At 40.6% G+C, this 22,337-nt stretch overlaps 1 protein-coding gene across 10 annotated transcripts in view; it reads left to right on the top strand.

Annotated features, from left to right (window-relative positions):
* Positions 1–5,331: 5,331 nt before the first annotated feature.
* The window catches only part of PCNT (pericentrin), a 94,701-nt gene continuing 77,695 nt past the window's right edge, over positions 5,332–22,337 (top strand). For 6 of the 10 annotated variants that reach the window (XM_052674521.1, XM_052674518.1, XM_052674522.1 and 3 more), the window contains exons 1-9: positions 5,332–5,469; positions 10,982–11,185; positions 13,409–13,459; positions 14,443–14,622; positions 15,667–15,810; positions 18,713–18,877; positions 19,108–21,591; positions 21,676–21,768; positions 21,995–22,171. In XM_052674521.1, coding sequence (XP_052530481.1) covers positions 5,425–5,469; positions 10,982–11,185; positions 13,409–13,459; positions 14,443–14,622; positions 15,667–15,810; positions 18,713–18,877; positions 19,108–21,591; positions 21,676–21,768; positions 21,995–22,171 — 3,543 coding nt within the window. In that variant the 5' untranslated portion in view covers positions 5,332–5,424. Of the gene's footprint in view, positions 5,470–10,981; positions 11,186–13,408; positions 13,464–14,442; positions 14,623–15,666; positions 15,811–18,712; positions 18,878–19,107; positions 21,592–21,675; positions 21,769–21,994; positions 22,172–22,337 lie in introns of all 10 variants that reach the window. The other 4 variants (XM_052674524.1, XM_052674523.1, XM_052674515.1 and 1 more) reach the window with 3 other exon arrangements.

Here is a 22,337-nt window from a genome sequence, read left to right as displayed (position 1 = left end):
CTTCATCTAGATTTTCACGATCAGATAGTAATCTAAAAATTTTAAAAACGAGTTAATGAGAATAGCTGGAACTGATCATAGGGTGAGTAAAACAGCGAAGTGGTTGTGTTGTGACATCCTTTGGATTACCATCTCCTGAGCAGTCTCTGGGGTGCCTTCTCCTTCCAGCATGAAAAGCAAAGCAACATTTATCACCAACAGCAATAAAACCAATGCTAAGGCATGGGAAAGAAACCAAATTACAGATTCTCTTCTCTGCTTCTAGGAAAGCAAAGTTACAACCCCATCCTTATTCAAAGGCCACGGCAAAGCCACAGCTGAGCCCCTGCAGGCAGCTGGAGGGGCAGACAGACAATTCTACTTGGCTATGTGGGAGCAGCAGAGATCATCTCCTCCAGCTGTGACCCCACAGCATGTGTGTACAATCTGTCCTTAAAAGTACACAGGCAGATAGACACTGGTGAGATTATAACAACTGTGACGTGGAGGTTTCAAATATAGCTGCAGCTTGCTAGATGTGGGGATCAGCTTGCTTTGGTTCACTTGTGCAGCTAAGAGCAGTGAGGCAGAACAGAAAACTCTCACCTGCCATCAGTCTGTGGCTTATAGAAAAAAAAAATCTGAGCATGTTTTTTGTACTTTAATTCATGTTTTTTATCCCTTTATCCTCTTGGCATCTGCAACAATCTTTGATAAGGAGTTGCCTAGGTAACTTAACTTTAGAATGGGCCTTGTTATGCAAATAAAGGTTTTAAGCATGGAAGTTTACCTAGGCAAAGAAAGAAACAAAGAAAAGGTTTACATTTAGATTGTTTTAAATCTAAATTTCCAAATTTTTTTGTTATACAACATAGTTTATTACCGTTCTCCATGCACTTTATGCTTACAGCTTGAGGCTTATATTCCTGAATCATCACGTGCCTGCTCAGATGTCACTTCTCTAAGCTAGAGAATCTATTCCCTTCTTCCTCAAATGGCAAATTTTCCTTCTTTGATTTCACAGGTCAAGAGAATGAGGCTGGGAGGGCATAGCAGTAGTGTCCACAAGGAGGATTCTTATATCTATCTCTTGAACTCCACTATCAGCCACTCACAGAAGGTTATTCAACAGCTACACTTTCCATCAGATTTAGTTTATCTGTCTGTTTGTATGCCTCATGTTTTTCCTAGTGAGTTCTCTTTGTACTTTCCTATTTCATGATTTCTTCTGTAACTCAGTGACCAGAGTTGGCAGCAGTATTCAGGCGGTGATGTTGCAAAGTAAGAGCTGAGTTGGTGTCTGCAGACAAGCACAATAGCAACAAGCCTGCTATTAGTCATTACTGATGCTGTAGTAACTGTTGCTTCCTGCCCAGATGGGGCTTTACAGTAACTTTTCTAATCACTGAGGAATTTTGAGCAGATGTTTACCACCAATTGTTTCTTTAAGTATCCCCTAGAAGTTAAGTTTCTAAACCCTTCATTGCAATAGCAATAGAGGGTAACAAGAAAGGCTGACAAAAACAGCCCTGTTGAAGTATTTAATTAAAAATTTAGTGAGAGTGTTAAGTAACAGAGATGACTGTTAGAGGACAGAAAGAGAAACCTTTGCTCAACGTGACAGTGTCCCAGAGAAAATCTAATGTCTGCTAAAAAATGCTTTCCAGAACTTATGGATGCTCTGGTCACAGTGGGATCTCTACTACAGGGACACCTTCAATCTGCTGAAGGTTGAAGCCTGTAGCCTGCCAGCCACACACAAAAGGATCTTGTACAAAAGGTGTTTCTGTAGTTACTGTGCATTGTGAACTAGGGATCTGAAAAGAAGATCCAAAAAAAGCAAAACTAGACAAATTTAATTCTGAAAAATATTAACAGGAGTATTATGTGCATCTCACAGGAGGTAATTATTCTGCTCTGTTTAGCAGTGCTGAAGTCATAGTTTGAGGTCACTGTGTCTAATTTTAGGCACAGCAGCATCAGAGGGAAAAGAACTCCAAGGGAAAAAATGGTAGCAATGGTAGATTTACAGAATACAAGATCTGAGAAAGACTTTGAAGAAAGGGCATTGTTTAATTTACTAATTAAATGATGAGATGGAGGCAGTGAGCGATGTAAATGAAAGAATATTAAGGACAGAGTCAATTTTTTTTACTGCCTGAAAAGACTAAGCAAGAAACATTTGGCTTAATGAGGAAAATGAAAACCTGTTGAAAACAAGCAAAAAAATTCTTAATTATACAATATGACAAGTGATGGAGCTGCTAAGAAAGGGCTTTCACAGAATGGGCTTTCACAGAATATGTTTATAAACAATATACAAAAGCAGTTGTGATGAATACTGCAGGTGGATCAGATCCCTCTCCAGATACAGGAATGGATTAGATGGTGAGCTCCAAACCAGGATTACACTTCTATGATGTCTTTTATTGATTTTGATACTTTATGCCTTGATTTTAATTACTATTTTCTAAAACACACTAGAGAAGGAACCAAACAGACACACCTAGAAATATCGGAGACAATAAACTCCTGTGCTCTGGTTCCACAGGTTATACTTTTTATAATTTCAGTCTTAGAAGTTATTTGTTTTTTTAAGAGGGTTAAAAGAAGGAGAAAAAACAAAAAAAAAAAAACAAAAAACAAACACATGAAGAGAAATTCACTAGTGGACAAGTACATGTAATTTCCTTCCAATCAGTTGTCTCCTTCTGCCAATTGTAATGCTGCAATTCAACAGCCAAGAGCTCTCATGCTGCACTTTGGAGCGTGCAGCGGAAGATAAGAAATCTTGAAGACATTTAACTTAATTCCTGACTCCCTTGTGGTGGGGACCAGCATACTTGCTGACATCAAAAGCAGAACCGAAGGCTGACTGTATCTCTCAGTGAATTTATAGGACATTTACGTGGTTACAGAGTGCTACAATGACTTATCCTGCATGGATGAGCTAATGCTGTCATTGTTCCTCTGTTAGAGACCATTTTCAACAGACTAGGAGGATGCTTTTTGTTTGTAAATATTGTTAAAAAAAAAAAAAAAAACAAAACAAAACAAAAAAACCCAACAACTTTCTTCACTGTATGCTAAATATATGGGTAAAAATGTTTTACAGTTAGAGTTATTCAACGCCATTGTCATATAACAACGTGCAATGTTTATTTTTACTATTATTTTCAAAAACAGTGAATTCAGTTTGAAACAAATTATTCTTATGATTAACTCTTTTTATAAGACAACGACAAACCACTAGTCTCTGTAAATACTGCCCATTCATTTGCAGATAGGTTGCTCCTGGTGTTCTGAGTAAGATATCGTGACTGACAGACCTTCACACAGCATTGTTAGTCCTACTGCTAACTGAGGTAAGTTATAAACAACCTCTACAATTTTTACAGTTGTCAGGTAGGAGAGGCCCCAGCAGAAAATGCATGTGGCAAAGCTGCTCCAGCAGCACAAAACATGAATTCTGTGCTCTGAATCTGGTGATGACAGACTACTGAACAGCTGACATCCTAACCAAGAGGGGCTTTCTCAAACATTGCTGTTCTGGGGGCAATTTAGTTAGACTAGCACTAGAAATCCTGAAATTATAACATACAGGAATATAAGGAAATACAGCACAAGTTAGTTATTCAAATAAATAAATACAAATAAACCAAAAAGCTTTCAACTAAACAAACGTGAGTTATGTGGTTATTATTAGTTATTTTAATCAGGTTTTATCAGTGATAAGTAAAAGCAGTAATTTATTTTAAAGCAAATCTATTCAAGCGACACATCTAATTTGACACAACTACCAGGATAAACGCCATGACGTATTCTCTTTTAAGAAGATTATTTGTTCCAAGCTTTCCAATTTCCTTTTTCTTCTCGAAATGTGTCAACAACTCAAGCTCTTAAACTGAGAAATTTCATAGTTCAGGCTCTCACTTTTTCTAGCAGTGACTGGGAAGGAACTTAGCTTCTTGGCTATGTAGTCACAGCATCTCAAAATGCTCCTGGGGGAAAATAGCCAAGGGTTAATAGGGCAGGAGGTGGCTAGGCGCTGTCTCAGGAGCTTCTCTCACTTTCTTGTCCAATATCCCTGTATAGTTCACTGGTCTACTTTTTCTTTCTTTTTTTTCATTCTTTTTTTTTCTTTTTTCTTTTTTTTTCTTCTCCTATTTCTTTCTATTTCTTTTTGTTTTATGGTGACATATTTACGTAGAAATAACATGTCCGAACAGACTGAAGAGATTGCTACAGAATGCTTTATTCCTTATCTGCAGTACTGCATCCAGGCTCGGGACCCAAGCATAAGAAGGATGCAGAGCTGTTGGAGTGGGTCCAGAGGACGGCCACAGAGATTGTAAGAGGGTTGGAGCACTTCTCCTATGAAGAAAGGTTGAGGGAGCTGTGTTTGTTCAGCCTGGAGAAGGTCCTGGGGAGACCTATTGAGATCTTGCAGTAATTGAGGGGAGCTTGTAAACAAGCTAGAGGATGATGGAGACAAGCAGTCATGGCAGAAGGTTGGGACTAGGATTCTTTCTGACACAGAGCATTCTTTGATTCTGGGAATGCTATCTTCTGTGATTCTTTCCACACGCATTTTCATTTCCAGGCTTCTTGGAAAGGAAAAGCCAGTTTTTTAACAACAGATTACCTCTGAACTGAGTTAGGGTGGGAAATGTGTTTAAAGCACGTGTTTTCTCGCGTTGCCCTTTAGTTCTGATTCAGCGAGTTGAACAGATGGAGAGACTACCGGTTTGGCTGATGACTGCGAAGTTAGTTAGCTTCAGCGTTAAAAGAATAGAACACCGTATTCCTCCCTCGTTAGCAAGTTTCCTCCAGCTACCGCAACCAAGCTGAGCAGTGTGGAGCAGCGGCACCGCGCCACAGCACGGCCGGGATGCACGGCCCATGCACCCGAAGCACGGCGGCCGCTGAGTGGCGGGCTGCTTTCCCAGGCGCCACCACCCCCTGTCTCCATTGGCTCGAGCGCAGCGCTCGTTCCCGCCTGCCACGGCGGGGCCTTCCGTTTGAAACTGACCGCGCGCCGCGGCAGGCGGCGCCTCTTATTGGTGGCCGCTGAAGTGGGGCGGGCATTGGCGGGGGAGGGAGCGGGGACGAGTCGGAATGGAGGGTGCGCCGCAGCTCGGCGCCGTCAATCCCAGGAGTCAGTTAGAGGGAGCGGGCGGGGCGAGAATAACGGTTTCTCTCGGCATTGGCCGGCGGGCTCCCTGGGCACGTAGATTTTCGCCAATTCCCTCACAGCTTCCTTCCTTCCCCGGCGGGCCGGCCCACCTCTTCTATCTGGTTGGTCAGTGCCCGCAGCTGCCGCTTCGCGATTGGCCGGTTGAGTGGGAGCGGGCGGGGCGAAAGCCGCGGGGCGGCCATGACCGAAACTTGTGCGCCTGCCGCTGTGTGACGTGCGGAGCGGTGGGGTTCTGCGGCTCGTAGGAGATGGAGGAGGCGCGGGCGCGCAAGTTGGAGGCTGGCAGAGCTAAGGTGAGGCGCGGCGCCTCGCTGTTCTGTGGGCTGTGGGCCTTGGGGCTGCGGGGCGGGCGGAGGCCGCGGGGAGCAGCCTTGCGGAGAGCGGGCGTTCTCCTCCCTGCCCTGCGGGTCCGTGTTTGTTTGCGTTGTGTTTGTTGTTTGCTTTTTCCCTCTCGCGTTTCTGCCGTTTGTCGAAATACGTTTACAGGGGAGAACCCCGGGAACGGGAACTGTGTGTTGTGTGCTGTGCCGCTCCGGCGCCGTGCTTGCGTCCCTCCGGCGGGGCTGCAGCCAGAGCGGACCTGGGGAGGCCGGCTGTCCGGTGAGACCCGCGGGGCTGCTGGGGGCGAGGGAGGGTTGTGGGTGAGGGCTGTGTGCGCCGTCGCCGATTCCTTACATTGCTGCGGAGTGCGCCTGTGTGGCCAGCGCTTGGTGTGCACCAACCCTGGGAGTGACCAATGCCATGTCCCTGGAGGTGTTCAAGGCCAGGTTGGATGGGGCCCTGGCCAAACTGGTCTGGTATTAAATGTGGAGGTTGGTGGCCTGTGTGTGGCAGGGGGTTGGAGATTCGTGATCCTTGAGGTCCCTTCCAATCCTGGCCATTCTGTGATTTGCACTTTGTTTTGGTGACTGCTGTTCAGGAAGCTGGTTTGTGGTGCTGTGCTGCTTCTTGTTCGGTATTTCAGCTGTTCTTTGAGTTGGTACTGCTGTACGCTTTCAGAAGTTACTGCTGAATGAGGCAGTGGCATGCTAGCCCTTGGCAACAAGCTCACTCAAAGAGATTTGGATCGATGGCAAGTTGACTGTGAGTCAGTAGTGTGCCCAGGCTGCCTGCAAGGCCAACTGTAGTCTGGGGTGCATCAACCACGATGCTGCTGCTAGCCAATCAAGGGAAGTGATTGTCCTGCATTGGTGTGGCTTTACCTTGAGTAGCATATGTAGTTTTGGGCACCACAGTTCGAAGAAGGACATAAAACTATTAGAGAGCCTCTGAAGAAGAGCTACAAAGATGGTGAGTGTTCTAGAGAGGAAAATATATGAGAAGTCTCATGGTTTGTTCTTCCTGGAGAAGGGAAAACTGAGAGAAGAGCCCATTGCGGCTGATGGCTTCCTCACAAGGGGCAGGCACTGATCTCTGCTGCCTGCGATAGGATCTGAGGGAATGGCACTGAGCTGCAAGAGTATAGAGTCAGGCTGGACACTGTGGAAAAGGTTCTTCACTAATAGGGTAGTTGGGCACTGAAACAGTCTCCTCAAGGCGGTGGTCATGGCACCAACGTTGCTGTTGTTATTCAAGAAGTGTCTGGACAGTGCTCTCAGACATATGGTCTGGTTTTTAGGTGATCCTGTTTGAAGCCAGGAGTTGGACTTGATGATTTTTATGGGTCCCTTCCAGTGTGGGTATTCTGATACTGTATTTCTCTCCCTCTGCCAGGATGGCAATGGGACTGTAGCTGGAAGGAGCTGGCAGGCGCTGTGCAATGGTGTGGAGCTGCGTGCAGCTCACATCCCCTCAGGGGCTGCAGCCTCTTTGCCAGTGCTATCCTTGTGGCCTCCTCCAGACCTGGGGCATAGCTCTTCCTGCAAGGCACCTACCAGGAAATCTGCTTTCTGCACCCTGTGGTGGAGCAGAGCTTGGCTGTGTACCTGTTTTACCTGCACTGGCTTTTTGCCTGCACCATCCTTCCAGGGCTGTGCAGGTGGCAGTAGGAGCACTGCTGGCGCTGTGCAGGCAGCAAGGCTTTTCCTGGTCTCACAGGTCTCAGCTAGGTGCTGTGCTCCTGCTCAGTGACTCTGTGTCCATGTAAGTGCTTTAGGGCACAGCCCTCTGTCAGAGAAAGATAAAATGATAGCTTCTTGCATTAATGTTGAAAATGAGAGATTTGTGGGATGCCTGTTCTTCCTCGGATTAGGAAGTTAGATTAACTGCAGCAAGGCTTCTGTTCAGGTTTATTTTGTAGCGCTTCTGTAAATTCAGTATCTGTTAACAGGAAAGTGTTGTGTACTTGCCTTGAACAAGTTAGTTCCCACTGTTGTATGGCTGTTGTTTGTCACTGGGAGAACAAAAAAAAATAAAATAGTAGAGACTTGCTTTAAGTTTCAAGCTCTCCATGCGGAGGCAATGCGATGTCTTCTACTTGTTTTGTTCTTCTTTTTTCATAAATTTTTAAATAACTAAGGTGTTTAATATCTTGTATCTTACCATTAAAAAGAAATAAAGAAATCCTTGGCAGCTCATTCAGTGCCACTGCATGGAGATGTGCCATATGAGAGGAGACTGTACGAAGTGGCGGAAATGGGTGTAGTGCTTCCTCTGCTTGCAAAAATATCATGGCCTTCCATTATTTATCTAGCAGAATGGGGGCAATAGAAGGCTTTTTCTTTTTTTAAAGCACCAGGGCTTTAAATGGAAGTAAGGCTTTTTAATGGAAGTAGTACTTAGTGGGGGTTATTAAACACAAAGATATTATGTTTGGGACAGGAAAGCAAATATGAGCTGTAAATTTCTTGGTATGTTCAGCTAGTCTTTTGCATTTCTTTGTGCTTGCCCTGTGGTTTTTGTCTTAATTACATGCTTGAACTTGGGAGTTCTAGCTTCTAACTAATGGGCCCAGCTGGAGGAGATGGACCTTTTGTCGTACTCAGTGATCCTCCTCAGATCCTTAAGCCCACAGTTGGATGTGGATGTAGGTGGACTATGTGGCTGTGACTTGGCTCAGAACTTCCTTTGGGTAGCCTGTGTTTTTGGAAGCTCTTGTGTAAGAGAGCAGAAGGAAGCATTTTTCCTTGTTCTTTTTCTGGCAGGTATTGTAAGCGATTGGTTGCTACGAGAGTGGTCATGCTAACTAAGTGTCTGGTTCTACTTGAACCTAGACATGCAAATTGTTTGTTTTGTTGCCTCTCTCATCCATGGATTTTAGCTAAGTAATGACCTAGGAAGAGTTTGTGTATGTGTTTTTCTCTTTAAAGCAGTGCTTGAATCTTTATTTTCACATAAGAATAAAAACTCTATCACTGAAATGCCTTTGGAGCTACCATTAAACTATAACAAATATCCCAACTTCTATTTTAGTTGGAAGCTGACATCATTTGGCAGATGCTACACAATGATTGTGTCAGGTTCTTCAAATTTCCATTCTAATAAACGGAGTACTGTTAGCAGTAATTGGGAAATGTAACAAGACCTGAATACTCTGTTCTGGGCTTTTTGTTTTGGTGCCAGCTCACTTAGGGTGCTGTGGTGCAAATCTGCCCTGTGGTGAGCCACTGTGGGGACAGACAGCTTTTGGGGCCTGCCCTAGTGCCACCGGCTTGCTGTTGTTACTTGTCTGCTACTGGTGAGGTGCAGATACACCAGTAGGTGTGGAAAGGCAGAGTGTTCTTCTGCACTAAGAGCTGCTTGGTGTGCCGTATGTGCTGCTGCTGCCAGGACAGTGGTGTAGAGAGTTCTAGCTAAAAGTAAACCCTTCTCTGCTGTGGTTCTGCTAGAAAGCAAACCGAGAATCAGGCCCATCAAAAGGGGCATGAAGAGGTCTTGTTTTGGTGAGGGATAGATCACTTGTCATCTACTTTCTTCGTGTGCATATGCACTACTTTGTGTTACTTGTTGTCTGCGTATGTGATGGTGCTATTGGAATGAGTCTTAAATTCATATAGCCAATTAAAGGCTTTGGAAACCTGGTAATGCCGTAAGAACACTTTTTCCCACCCAATGGTTTCCAGAAATCTGCAGTGTTGGACCCCAGATGCTTTCTAGTATTTCTCTGGAATTTTGGAGCAGTTAGTTTCTACTTATAAGCAATACTTACTTTGTTTTCCTAATTTTTAATGCACGTGAATATGACAAAGTAAGTAGATCTTGCTGTTGTTGTTTCTTGCTTTTTTATCTTTGAGATGTGTATTTTAAAATTTTCTACTTGTGTAGATTTTCAGTCATGGAAAATCTTGATATTTTGATCCCAAATATCTTTCTTGCTCTTACTTTGTGAAGTCATTGATGGATGCTTAGGATGAGAACCCTCTCTGCCTGTTGTTTCTTTTCTGATTGCTTTGCTCCTGTTTATCTTCTTCATCAGCTTCCTCCACTCTCCCATTATTTTGCAGGTTCTCTTCTGTCCTTGTTGCCCATGTTATCAGCTTAATTGGTGCAATAGCTATTTTGACATGTAACGCTATCAGTAAATGTTGGAGTTAACAACTGGTTTCAGGGGTTGCTGTTCGTCTCATGACAGCTTTTTTAACCATCTTTGCTGTCTTTCCATTTTGCTTATTTGGAAAATCAATACAGCATCTGGCAATCTTTGCTTTAACTGCATTCAGTATTAAGAACTATGAGAACTACAGATTATAATCAATTTAAAAAGGGCTCTTTCTTTCCAAACAGCTTAAAATGCTGGTAAGAAACTGGTGTCTTTTCAGCAAATACGCATTTTAAGCAGACTGAGAGTAGGTACTGCATATCTGTTGAGCTAAGCTGTCAGACAGAAATATCTGTAGTGAAATTGACGTGTGTAAGGAGAGAACCTAACTGAGCCACAGGAAGTGACAGGATTTTTCTGTGGTGTTGCTGTATTGCAAGAAAGCCAAGCTAGGAAACGGTGCATTCTCATTTATATTGCAAGTAGAGCCTTACAATTGGGACTTGACAATTCGCATCCCATCGTCATTTTTACTGTCTGTTCTGTCTCATCACGGATATGCTAACAATGTAGTTGTAGCCGATCACCTTGGAGAAGGCTTTTTCCCCTGTTAGGGGGATGCCTGTACTTATGCTGTGAGGGAGATGCTGCCTGGAAGTGCTGCCTAAATGTAATACTAGAGTTGAAAATAAGGTAATCCTTTTTAAGCAGTTTAAGGTGCTAAGAAAAGTTTGGTAATAAATTCTGCCAGTGACATTCTTTACAAATCCCTCGTGCTTCACTGTGCTGTGACAGTCTGATAAAGTAGAGCATCTGAATCTTCAACAGAAGAAATTAAAATGACCTGGCTTAATTAATTTTCTATTTATGTACTGTAGTCTGCTTTCTGGCTACAAGTTTTGCTGTATTCTCTTAAGGGGGTGGCAGGGAAGGAGCGTGAGGATTCACTTCCATTAGTTTTAGTCTTAATGCTTAGACTGGCAAAGATCTGTTTAGATGCATTTCTAAGGGTTGTTGTTTTTGCCTGTCTTGCAGAAAGGCTGCTTTCTTACCCCCCCACTCCCCCACCCCCAAATGATTCTAATATATTAACAATTTGTTCCTTTTCTAATCTGTCTTCGTAATTCTGGGTTGTCATTGAAACTTTGCATGTCACCTGTATTGAAATGTGTCTTTAGTACTAGTGTGAGATTTCTTGTGTAGTTGCACAGATATCTGGTGTGTTCTGAATGTGTAGGAAGTAAGAAGATCAAGCAGTTTTTCTGCAGATGTATATATTTTATCAAGCTGGGATATTCTTTGTCACCTATGAGTGTGTTAATCTTGTGGTCCTGCTACCTTTTTCTCGTTTACCTCTCCCTGTATCTATTCCAATCTTTTATGCACAGTTTGCTCACTTCAGAGAACGCAAAGCAAAAAGCAATGTCGCGCAGTCGCAGAAAAAGACGCCGAAGAGGAAGGGCTCGTCTGTCCACACGCATGACGTTCCACAGGAAGAGCGCACAGTAATGGCCCCAGGCTGTGATGTCGGTAAGGGTGTAGAGAGTAAGGCTGAAGACACCAACCTCCTAGAGACAACAACAGAGACAGAGGTAAATCTTAGTATTTCTCGTGTTTCCACTTCAGTCCAACTGCAGATAGAAAGTATCTCAGGTGGTTGTTTTGCTTAATTGGGTTTTAGCTCTTTGGTGCTGTCAGCTGGCTGCCACTGAGACACAAGTGAAATGACTTTTTGCATTTGTAGTAATTAACTTTAAAAAAAAAAATTATATAAATAACGGAAAAATTTTTTTTAAAAAAGCTTTTTTTTCCCCCACTAACTGAATCTTATCTAAACATCTCTACTGTATGGAATGGATGGCTTGCTTTGTCCAGGTGCTGTCTGTAGTTGAAATATTTCAATTTATTGTGCCACCTTTTGCTGCACTGAACTTCTTTTGGCATGCTTCTGAATCTCTGGCTGTGATCCATGAAATGGCAGATTCAGTCTGAAGCGCATAGTAGATTAGCAACAGTATCAGGACTTTTTAATACTTGGTTTCATGTCACGTTTGCTGGCTCAAATACTTAACCTTTTCTGGAGGAAAAAAACAAATCTTTGAGCATGTTCTTATCAAATGCTGCCATGCCAAGCCAGCATAGACATTACTATAGTTGACAAACTTGTTTTAAAATGTATCTGTGGGTTTGCCTGATGTATTTGGGTTTGTTTGTGCTAATGACCTGCTAAAGGTGGCCCTTTAGTGAGTGCTGAGGGTAGTCATGTTAGCAAGTATAGAAACGTATAGCCTGTGGTATAGCTTGAGATTAGCATACATCTACTGATAGCTGCCTGAATTGATTGGTTGCTTTCTTCACCTCCTAAGTAAATTTTTGTCAGCTGTGGATGCTTTTTTCTTTCTCTCTTGTAATAAAAATAACGTAGTTTTGAACAATATTTTAATGGGAATTTCTTGCTTCAGAAGTGGTTGGCTAGTGCTTTCACAAGCCCTAAAAGCTACAAGGTAACTATGGCTGCCACAAACTTTATCTCAGTCTGGGGCTTTATGTGGAAACTATTTTTTGAGTGTGCTTTGGTATGTTTTCTCTGTGAAGATTTGTGAGCTTTAGGGAGGCAGTGCCTTCTGCATAAAAAGCAGCTCTCCAGCGGTTGGTATAAGAATATACAACAGTATCAAATCAGTGTATTAGCAAACCTGATGGAGGATATCATTTGTGCATGCTATCCTCTGTTCTGCAGTGGAGGTATCCCTAGTACTTTCAGGAGATCTTGAATGTAACGTGAGGATTGCAAAGGCTTTTAGGAAGCTACATACTAAGCTGTCAGCATTAGGAAAAAGACATGCTGTAACTTCATCAACAGTACTTTTAAAAAATTTGTATTAGCTTAAGTTTAAAACAAAACTCTTATAGCATCTGTCGAAATAGCCTACTTTTTAAAACAAATGGAATTGCTTTCTACGTTACATAGAAAGCAGTCAGTAGAAATTACTTAGTGCTGATTTGAAATAAAGATAGGCTATGGGGTGCTTCTTTTAAATAGTGCTAATGTCTTTTTTGCTTTATGTTCTGTTTGGTGAGAGTTTAATATATTTGAAGCAGTTGTACTTAATTAAGTATATGTGCCAGTGATCATCCATCTGTATTCGCTGTGTTCGCTTTCAAGCCCCTCATTATGAGAAAGATGTTGAGGCCCTGGAGCATGTCCAGAGAAGGGCAATGAAGCTGTGCAGATCTGGAGCACAAGTCTTACTGGGTGCAGCTGAGGGAATGAGATTATTTAGTCTGGAGAAGAGGAGGCTCAGGGGAAACCTTACTGTTCTCTACAACCTCCTCTACAAGGCGGTTGTGGCAAAGTGGAGATTGGCCTCCTCCCAGGTAACTAGTGATAGAAGTGGAGGGAATGGCCTCTAGTTGCACCAGGAGAGGTTCAGGTTGGTCGTTAGGGAAAAACTTTGAAAGAGTTGTCAGGCATTGGAACAGTCTGCCCAAGTGGTGGTGGAGTTGCTGTCTCTGGAGGTGTTCAAGAAATGTTTGTGTGTTGTACTGAGGGGTGTGATTTAGTGGAAAACATAGGTGATTGGTGGATGGTTGGTCTGGATGATCTTGGAGGTATTTTCCAACCTCGGTGATTCTATGATTTATGAGACCATGTATGATCAACGGAGTTTAGCATTAAAGTCAGTCTTCTGTCACGTGTTGTTTTGTCGTGGATCTTGCTGGATCACGCTTAGCATATTTCCAAAATAATCATGCTTTTCCTTATGTACCTGGAAAAAATGGCCATGATGTGGTTTGTTTTGTTTATTTATCAGGGGAGTGCTGATTTGCCCATCCAGGATACAGCAATCCATCCAGCAGCTGAATTAAGTGTAAAAGAATATATATTTTGTAAAAGGTGCTAATATCTATGTGAATGAAGAATGTAACTTAATAAAATGCTGTATATAGATAGATTAGTTATTGTGCGTTGCTATAAAATGTTAAGTGATGTGATATCTCTATTTTGCAGTCTAAAACTGGTGCTTATATATGTGTGTGTGTGTGTGTGTGTGTGTAAATATATATATATGGCTGCAAAATTGATTGGTAAGAGAAGCATTTGGACTAAAATCATAGAGCTTGTCTGGAGAACTTTGAAAGATTTACTTAATTGAAAAGTAAGCTTGTTTCTTGTATTGGTTCGTATATTAAGAACAAAACATAATTAAAATATAATGTACTGTCTTTACCAATAGAATTGTAATGATAGTGCTCCTAAGAAGCTGCACTGTTAATTTGAGCAATTTATTCTTTGCATTTAGTTCTGGTTTTGCTGTTAAACACCACAGAAACTCAATGTATATTGAATATTAATTTGCAATTGCTGGTTGCACTTGAGTTTAATTTTAAATCAAGAACTCTGTTCCTGTTTGTTTTCCTGTTCCCTTTCTAGTCCACCCTATGAGTGAACTAGAGAACAGTCATCACAGAGAGAAATAAAAACCTTGTTTAATTTTGGTAGTGTGCCCTCAACTTGTAAATTTGAATGTATTTCATATCCCCAAATGTGTCAGCATGGCTTTTCACAACCATTTGGTGCTGTAGAGTCACAAATCTCCCTACTTTACATCTGCTTGAAGTATCATGTGAAAATTACCCATGAGGAAAAGTATCTGAATTTTAGAAAGAATTAAGAACTTTCATTTAACAGGAACTTTATTTATAGAGTTTAAATGTTGACTCTTTTTTTTAAAATAAATCTGCTCGAATTTTAAGCTTTCATCTCAAATTATATTCAGAATTGCCATAAAATGGAAATGATGCTTTGTATTGGTGGCTAAAATCATTTTTCTTTCTTTTTATGAAGGAAGTTGCAGTATGTTCTGTGGCAGAATGTGATGAGCTTGATGATAAGATGTGTCAAACTAGAATAGCTGAGTTAGAGAAAAGATTTCTGGAGAAACAGCAAGCGGTTGAAAGACTGACTGTGCAGATGGATGAACTACAGGAACAACTTAGCCAGCATAGAGTCTCTATGCAGCTTCAGGTATGTTTCATAATAACGGGAATAATATCACTTTAAATCTAAAAATGTAGGAGGCAAAACCCAAAGTAATTATTGCTTGTATTGAAAAGCATTTCACCTTGTTAACATATGCTACCAAAAGCAATACTTATATCTTCCTTTTACCTGTTTGTGCAGCCATTGTTCAGGCCTTCATATTGCTTGAAGTGATCATAAGTGCTTGAAATGTTCGTAAAGTAGTTTTATTTTGAGAGATTTTTATTCAAGTGCTTAGGTAAATTCTTCAACGTTCACACGGTATCGCAGGCTTCCTTCCTCACCACTCCAAAATGATAAAATCATTTACGCTTGGGGTTTTTTTGTGCCTTTTAGGGGTATTTTTTTGGTATGGACAAATGACTAAGTAGGATAAGGTGAACTTTATTAAATTTACATATGCCTTTCCCTCTACAAAAAAATATTTGTAAAGATATTTTAAAATTCCTTTCTCTAGCATTTCTGTGTAAAGGTGAATGATAGAGTGCATCCAAAGAATATTTGCTTCCTACTTTACGTGTTCTTTGTTTCAAAATCCTAATAGAAGAAAAAGATGTTTCCTGATGGTGAGAAATACATTGAAAAGGATGTGATTACTGTAAAATATGATGTGCGCATCTCATTAGCTTTCTTTCACAGGACTGGAGAGATGACATAGGGAACACTTCAGAGCGTACTAAATAAGTAACTTTGTTGCCTATGGAAAAAATCAATTGCTTTTACACGAATAAGAGCTTTAACATTTAAAATAGTTTTTTTTATTAGTAGTATCTTATCCTTTGCTTAAAAAAAATGCAGAACAGATCTAATTGCCTTCATCTCTTTGCAGTTAGCTGAAGATTTCTTTCATCATTCCTCCTATTGTGTTTTAACAGAAATATTTCTGGTCTATTCATGTGAGCTTATTAAGTCTTCCATGTAACCATATTGGTTAGCACAAAGACATGATTGTCTTTGTGTTAAGCAAACTTAAGGGTTCCTAGTACAAGAATGTCTTCATTTCAGAAGTATTTCTTGTGCATTATGTAGGAAGCAACTGTTCAAGAGCAGAATGAAGTCATAAGGAAACTAACAAGCTGCCTTCAACAAACAAGAAAGGATTGGGATGACTTGCAGGAAGAGGCTTCACACGCAGCTGATCAGATCCATGGCTTACAACTTCAGTTACATCAGGTGTGCTCCTTCCCTAATTTTAACTATGTTACAAAGAGGGAATAAAAAGAAATGTGTTTGCAATATTAACATTAAAAAACAAAAACAAAAACAAAACCACCACATCTCAGGCTTATCACATACCTCTTAGTACAGTTTGCAGTGCAGAGGTGAAAATGATTTCAGGGCAAAGCCTGAAATGCAATGCTTTGATAGAGCAAATTCTCAGCTACAAGACACTGTTTTTCAGTCACCATTAGTTATTCATTTTTGTCAGCCATGAACAAGAGTCTTTGTGCCATGTTGTAAAAAATCAGTAGGATACTACTGCCATTTCAACATCTGCCTGTGATAGTGTGGGCCAACATAATTAAATAGGAGGCATTACTTTTGGAGTAGTCAGCATAAAATTTATAAGATAGTTAATGTATATAACTAACAAAACTTTTTAAAAAATTATTATTATAACATAAAGGAGAGCAACAAAAACATTAAACTAGTGGGATATTTGACCTTGTTTTTGTGAAACTAATGCATCAGCCTGGTTTGATGGAAGTGATTGTAATTCTTAGTGAGGTCTCAACGTACTCATCAGAGATTTTTGATGAAATTTTATTCTTCCTGTACTTCATCCCTGAAAATGTTTGTTCACAAATGTAAGTACTACTGAAAAGCAATACGTACTTGAATAAGGTGTGACTGTGAAGCAGGGCATCTCTTTCTCTGGGAAGACATATGTTATAGAAGTCTGGTAAGGAGGCATGATCAGACAAATGTATTTGTGTTGACTGAAAGTGGAGTGGAAAATATACTGGAAATTGATCATTTTTAGAAATCTTGAAGCTCGTTCTCAAATTTCTTTATCAAAATGGGAAGCATGGGTGCATATTTTTTCTCTGCTCATAGGGCTGTATGTATCTGATGTATGAAAATGCATAGTTATTTGCCATAACTTGAGTTAGTACCAATGCCAATCGCACACTGGTGTTTGGTTATTGCTGAGTAATGAGTGTGTGCCTGGGACCTGCCCAGGCTGCTCTGTGGGGAAGACTCGCTGCTGTGAAGCTGTGGGGTTAGCTGCAGAATGGGCTGACCACACTTGGTCTGTAGGCTGAGTTGGACATACCTGTTCTAGTAGTTTTCTGTACTTTTTGCCTTGTGGTACCCAAAACTGCACATAGTGCTCAAGGTGAGGCTGCACCAGTGCATTGTAGAGCGCAACAATCACTTTGCTTGACTGGCTACCGATGTGGTTGATGCACCTGGAATATGGTTGGCCTTCTGGGCTGACTTGGCACACTGTTGACTCACGTTTGACTGTGACTCTGAGGTTTTTTTCAGTGGAGTGTGCTCCAGCATCTAATCGTCCCAATATGTATGGAAAGCCAGACTTGCTCCTTCTTTTCCTGCAGAATCCAGTGACACTTGCTCTTGTTAAACTTCGCATTGTTGGTTATTGCCCAGCTCTTGAATTTGTCTAGATTTCTCTGTGAGGCCTCTCCAGCGATGGAGTCACCAGCTCCTTCCAATTTAATATCATCAACAAACTTGCTCAGAACCTACATCCAAGTCATCTATGAAAGCGTTAAAGACAACTGGTCCTGCAGTGGAGCCTTAGGGTACACTGCTAGTTGCTGTCCACCAGCCTGATGTAACTCTATTTTAGTATAACTCTTTGGGCCCAATCCATTACCCAACTGCTCACTCATCACATGATATTTTTGTCTAGCTGTATGCTGGGAATTTTGTCCGGAAGGATACTGGGATAAAACTTATTAAAAGCTATACTGAAATAAAAAAAAATAATGTCAACTGGCTTCCCTTGGTCACACTAGATGGGTGTACTTGTCATAAAAGGAAATAAATTTAGTGCAACAGGATCTTCTTTTCATGGGCTGATGTTGGCTGTTATCAATGACCTCATTGCCTGTCAGGTGTTTTCTCCAGTATCCCTCAGCATAATTTTTTCAAGCACTGAAGTGAGACTGTCAGGTCTAAGTTTACTAGGGTCGTCTTTCTTGCCCTTGAAAATTGAAATAAGTTAGTTTTCAGTCAACTGGGACCTCTCTAGATTCCTAAGACTGTTGAAAAATAGTTAACCAAGGACTTACGATGACATTGTCCAGCTCTCTGAGAAGCTGGGAGGAATCACTTTGGGCCCCATGGACTTGTATGCATCTATGTGGAAGAGAAAATCCCACGTAAGTTCAGGGTTGGCTGGGAGTTGATCACTACTGCAGCCACAGTCCTCCACCTCTGCACCTGGGCTGATGATTGATCTTGAAGAAAGAGGCAAAGAAGACATTAAACATTTCTGCTTTGTCTATGTTTGTAAGGTTACCATTCTCATCAAGTAACCACCAATCTCTGGTCCTCGTCTTGTTAATGTATTTGAAAAAACCTTTTTTATTGTCCTTCCTAGTACTGGACAGCTTCAACTCTAACTGAGCTTTGACCAGTTAGGTGAAAGGTGAAGGTACTAACGCTGGCTTGAGCGTATTGATGTTTTCTTGGCTTCAGCAAAGTTTTTAGAAAAATGCATTTATTTATTTATTTATTTATTTACCATTTGGTGGGAGCAAAAAAAGCCTTTACTATTCACTGTGAAATCCTTTGTAGAAAAGATTGTGTTCGTTGATTTCTTACTAAAATGTCCAGTCCACTGGAAGTCCTGTCTCATTTTGAGGGGCTTTGTAGAAGTGAATTAATTAATGTTATACTTTGCTGTGAGTAATAGTATTTCAAACACGTTATCTGTTGTGTGACTTTTTAGGATTTTACTTATCCACTGAGAATGGAAGATGGTACATAGAATAAATCTGTATTCAACAAATACAATACATCTTATGCGTACAGTGGGATTAGTTTAGGAGCTATTCTTATATAAACTTTCTTCTGACTGGGAGTAAACTTATGTGTTCAGGTTAATGTGATGCTGAAGAATAAAGGCTCTGGGAAGAAAGAGGTATTAGAAGCCCAGCAGCAAATGTCCTTGTTTCAGAACAGTCTCCAAGAACAAAATGCACGTTTGGAGATGCTGCATCAAAGAGCACAAGACCTGGAGGTACAGCTTGAATCTTCTCAAAAGGTAAAATTGTATAAAGTACCTTTACTGTTATGAGTTGTAGTTAGTAGTAGTTATGGTTCTTTTTGGAGGAAGAGCCTGCACTGAACATATAATTTGTGTGTAAGGTCAATGTTACTCTGTACTTAAGGGGAAATGTTAATTGTGAAGACATGAAAAACATGAGACTTAAGGAACTTAAAGCATGTCAATATTTCAGTGGTAAATTTCATATGTAATATTTTATTTTTAAGAATACCAAAGATAAGGAATATCCGCTTGCCCTAATGGAAGAGGGTACGAAAGATACAATGCAACAGCTATATGAAAGCATAGGAGAAAAAGATGACTGTATTAAAAGTCTCCAGGATCTACTGGCATCAGAAAGATTCAATTTGTCTATGCTACAACATACTCTTTCTCTCCGGGACTCAGAAATAACAGAATTAAAAAACGAAATAACCTTAATCAAAATGAAAGAACAGCAACATATTGAAGAACTGAAAATGAATCATGAAAAGGATGTTTGCAGACAATTGGAGCACTTGAAGGCTAACCTGGAGAAATGTCATAGAAAAGAGATTGCAGAAGCCAAGCAGATATATGAAGAAGAAATGATTTTAAAACATAAAAGTGAACTTGAACAGTTAAGGAAAGAACTTTCTGCTCTGAATTCTGAAGAACACATTCAGAATTTAAATAGAATAATAACTGACTTAAATAATAGTCTTTATGAATCTGAAATTAGTAAAGAAAATTTGAGAAAGGAACTTGAAAATCAGCAGGAAAACTTCCAGAGAGAAAAAACTGAGGTTGAGATTCAATACAAAGTTTTAATTAGCGATCTTAAGTCTCAACTTTCAAAGGCAGAAGTGCAGGTCAAGGAAGCCCAACAATATGAGCAGGAAAAACAGCACTTGAATGAAGGGATTCAGAAACTGAATTATTTCATCCGTGAATTAAATAAAAAGCAACTTTTTGAGGCTGAAGAAAGTAAAGATGCAAAGCAAAAGCATGATGAAGAGACTGTCTCCAATAAAAACCTAAGGGAAACACAAACTGGACCAGATATACTGGAGTTGCAGACAGTGAAGCTTGAGGAGATGTTGAATGAACCACGCCGATTTAGAGAACAGCTAGATCCTGACAAACTAGATTTCCAGTGTCAACCAACAGTAGGTTCATTAAGGGATGAATCGGAAGAAATTGTGTGCTCAAAGATCAGAGAGCATAATAAAAGTAGTGGAGATCACTTGTCTGAAGAACCGTTGCCAGAACTAGGATTTTTCACTACTGATGAAGAGATACTATCAAAATATCTTGTCTTCACAGAGAGACCAGAGCAGTCATATGTGTCAGGCTGTTCTGAAGGTTATACCACTGAAGAAGGTAAATGCAGTAGGATTGGGTTAAACAGTAGCGTGCTTTCAGATCCCAGCACAGATTTTAAACCTCCTCAACTAAACTTTGACCTTGATGAAAAATCATGCGTTGGCAGTTTGACTAGAGAGACATTTGAAGAGACCAAGGTGGAAGCAGAGGCCTTCATTTCACTTTTGTCAGATGGCTCCCAACTGCAATGCAAAATAAGTGACTATGGTGATGTAAAGGATGATGAGAGAGCTTGTGTAGTAGAGAGATGTGTGAAGCTAACTGAGCAGCTCTGCAAAAAAGAGTCAGCCTTGAAGAAATCTCATCAGGAGACCCAAGAAGCTGTTGAAAAATGGAAGAAAACGATAGCTGAGCTCTGTGAAATTAATGTGGAACTGAATAAGGAACGTGAAGCACGGCTATGTTGTGAAGAACAACTTCTTCAGAAAACAGAGAGGGAGAAAGAACTTGAAAACAAAATAAACCTCCTAGTAAAGCAACAGAATGAGGATGGAAGCCAATCTTACTGTGCTACAGAACATTTAGCAGAAGTGTCTAAATCCTCTACCTGGCAACAAATGGTAAAAGACCTCCAGGAGGAAAAAGAAACGTTGATGGTGCAGCTGCGAACTCAGGAGCAGTTAGTGAAGGAAGTTCAAGAGCAGAAAATAGCTTCTGATTCTGTAACGAGTGAAGTACAGACTCTTTTTGGACGTCAGTTGGCTGCTTTGCAAAGTCAAAGGGATCGAATGCAGAACCAGCTTGATGCTCAGAAGGCTAAAAACCAGAGAGTAACGGAGTTACTTGGTCAGAAAACCATACTGGAAGAGACAATGCTAAAAGAACAGGAGTTGCTCAAAGCAGAAATCAATAACAAAGAGCAAGACTTGGCACTCTTGGTGAAGGAGAAAACAGCATTAGGAGAGAGATTATCCATTGTGGAGAAGGATCTAATAAAAGCAGAGAAAGCATTAGCAGCAAATGCTAGCATCATAGCAGATCTTGAGAAAAACATACATGAAGTTAATACTGAAGTGCAAAACATCAAAGAAGCACAGGAGTGTGAAAGACTAAGATATGAGGATAGGTTGAACTTCAACAACATGGAAATTAGTAAACTTCATGCTGAAATAAAGGCAAAAAGTACTGAATACAGTGAGAAAGAAAGCCAACTGATTGAAGAAATAGCTCATTTGAAGAAGGTTCATTTGGAGCTTGAAAATTACTTGCGGGAATCCTTTCAGTCTGTACAAGATGCAAAGAAGGCACAGTCTGAGATGATGAATTATTATAAGGAGGAAATTGTTAAAATGGAGACTCAGCACCTTGCAGAATTAACTAAGCTGAGTTTGACACACAAGAAGGAGGTAGGCAACACCAGTAGTGGCAGGTTTTGGATTTTTTGAATACTTAAAAGTAGTGATTGCAAATGTTTGTATCCCTGTTTTTAGATAGAAGAATTAAATGCTGAAGTAAAAGATAAAGTTGAAAAGCAAAAGAAGTTGGAGGAAGAAAGAGTAGAACAGCTTGCTTTAGTAAAAAAGGTAAATAGTGCAATCAAGTTTACTTGAGAAAAATAAACTTACTTTGCATTGTTTGTCACCTAAGCAAGATAAATGTTCTGGAGATGGAAAAAGCTATCAACTGTTTTCTTCTTTTTTGTCTTTGATTTGGGACTGGGGGAAAGGAGAATTTTCAATCAGTAACTTTATAGTGGGGGCTAACCAGCACTGTTATGAAGAAAGCCCTTTATCTGAGCATTCTGTGCAGGTACATGAACGAGAGCATGACCGTGAAATTTCTGAACTTATTACTAAACATAAAGAGGAAATGGAGGAGCTCCGTGCTGAACTTAATAAAGAAAAGCTACAGCTGTTGGATGAACTTCAGCAGCAAATGGCAGCCACGCACAAAGCAGAGATTGAGCGTGCCCAGCTCCAGTCACAGGTAAAATAAATGAATACAGCAATTACTGTATTGATTGTGAAGAGAAGGGTCTGCAATTTTTGTCCATACTAGGCATGTTATTTCAAATAATGTTTAATTGAGTGACAGATATTTCCTTGGTGAGTGATAATACGTTTTTTCTGCAGGAGCTCTTCAGAGTCATTCT

The sequence above is a fragment of the Tympanuchus pallidicinctus genome, unplaced genomic scaffold (assembly GCF_026119805.1).
Source record: "Tympanuchus pallidicinctus isolate F22 unplaced genomic scaffold, pur_lepc_1.0 scaffold15, whole genome shotgun sequence".
Taxonomy (NCBI): Eukaryota; Metazoa; Chordata; class Aves; order Galliformes; family Phasianidae; genus Tympanuchus; species Tympanuchus pallidicinctus.
The sequence above is the reverse complement of the archived record's forward strand: the minus strand, read 5'-3'. Positions and strand labels throughout refer to the sequence as shown.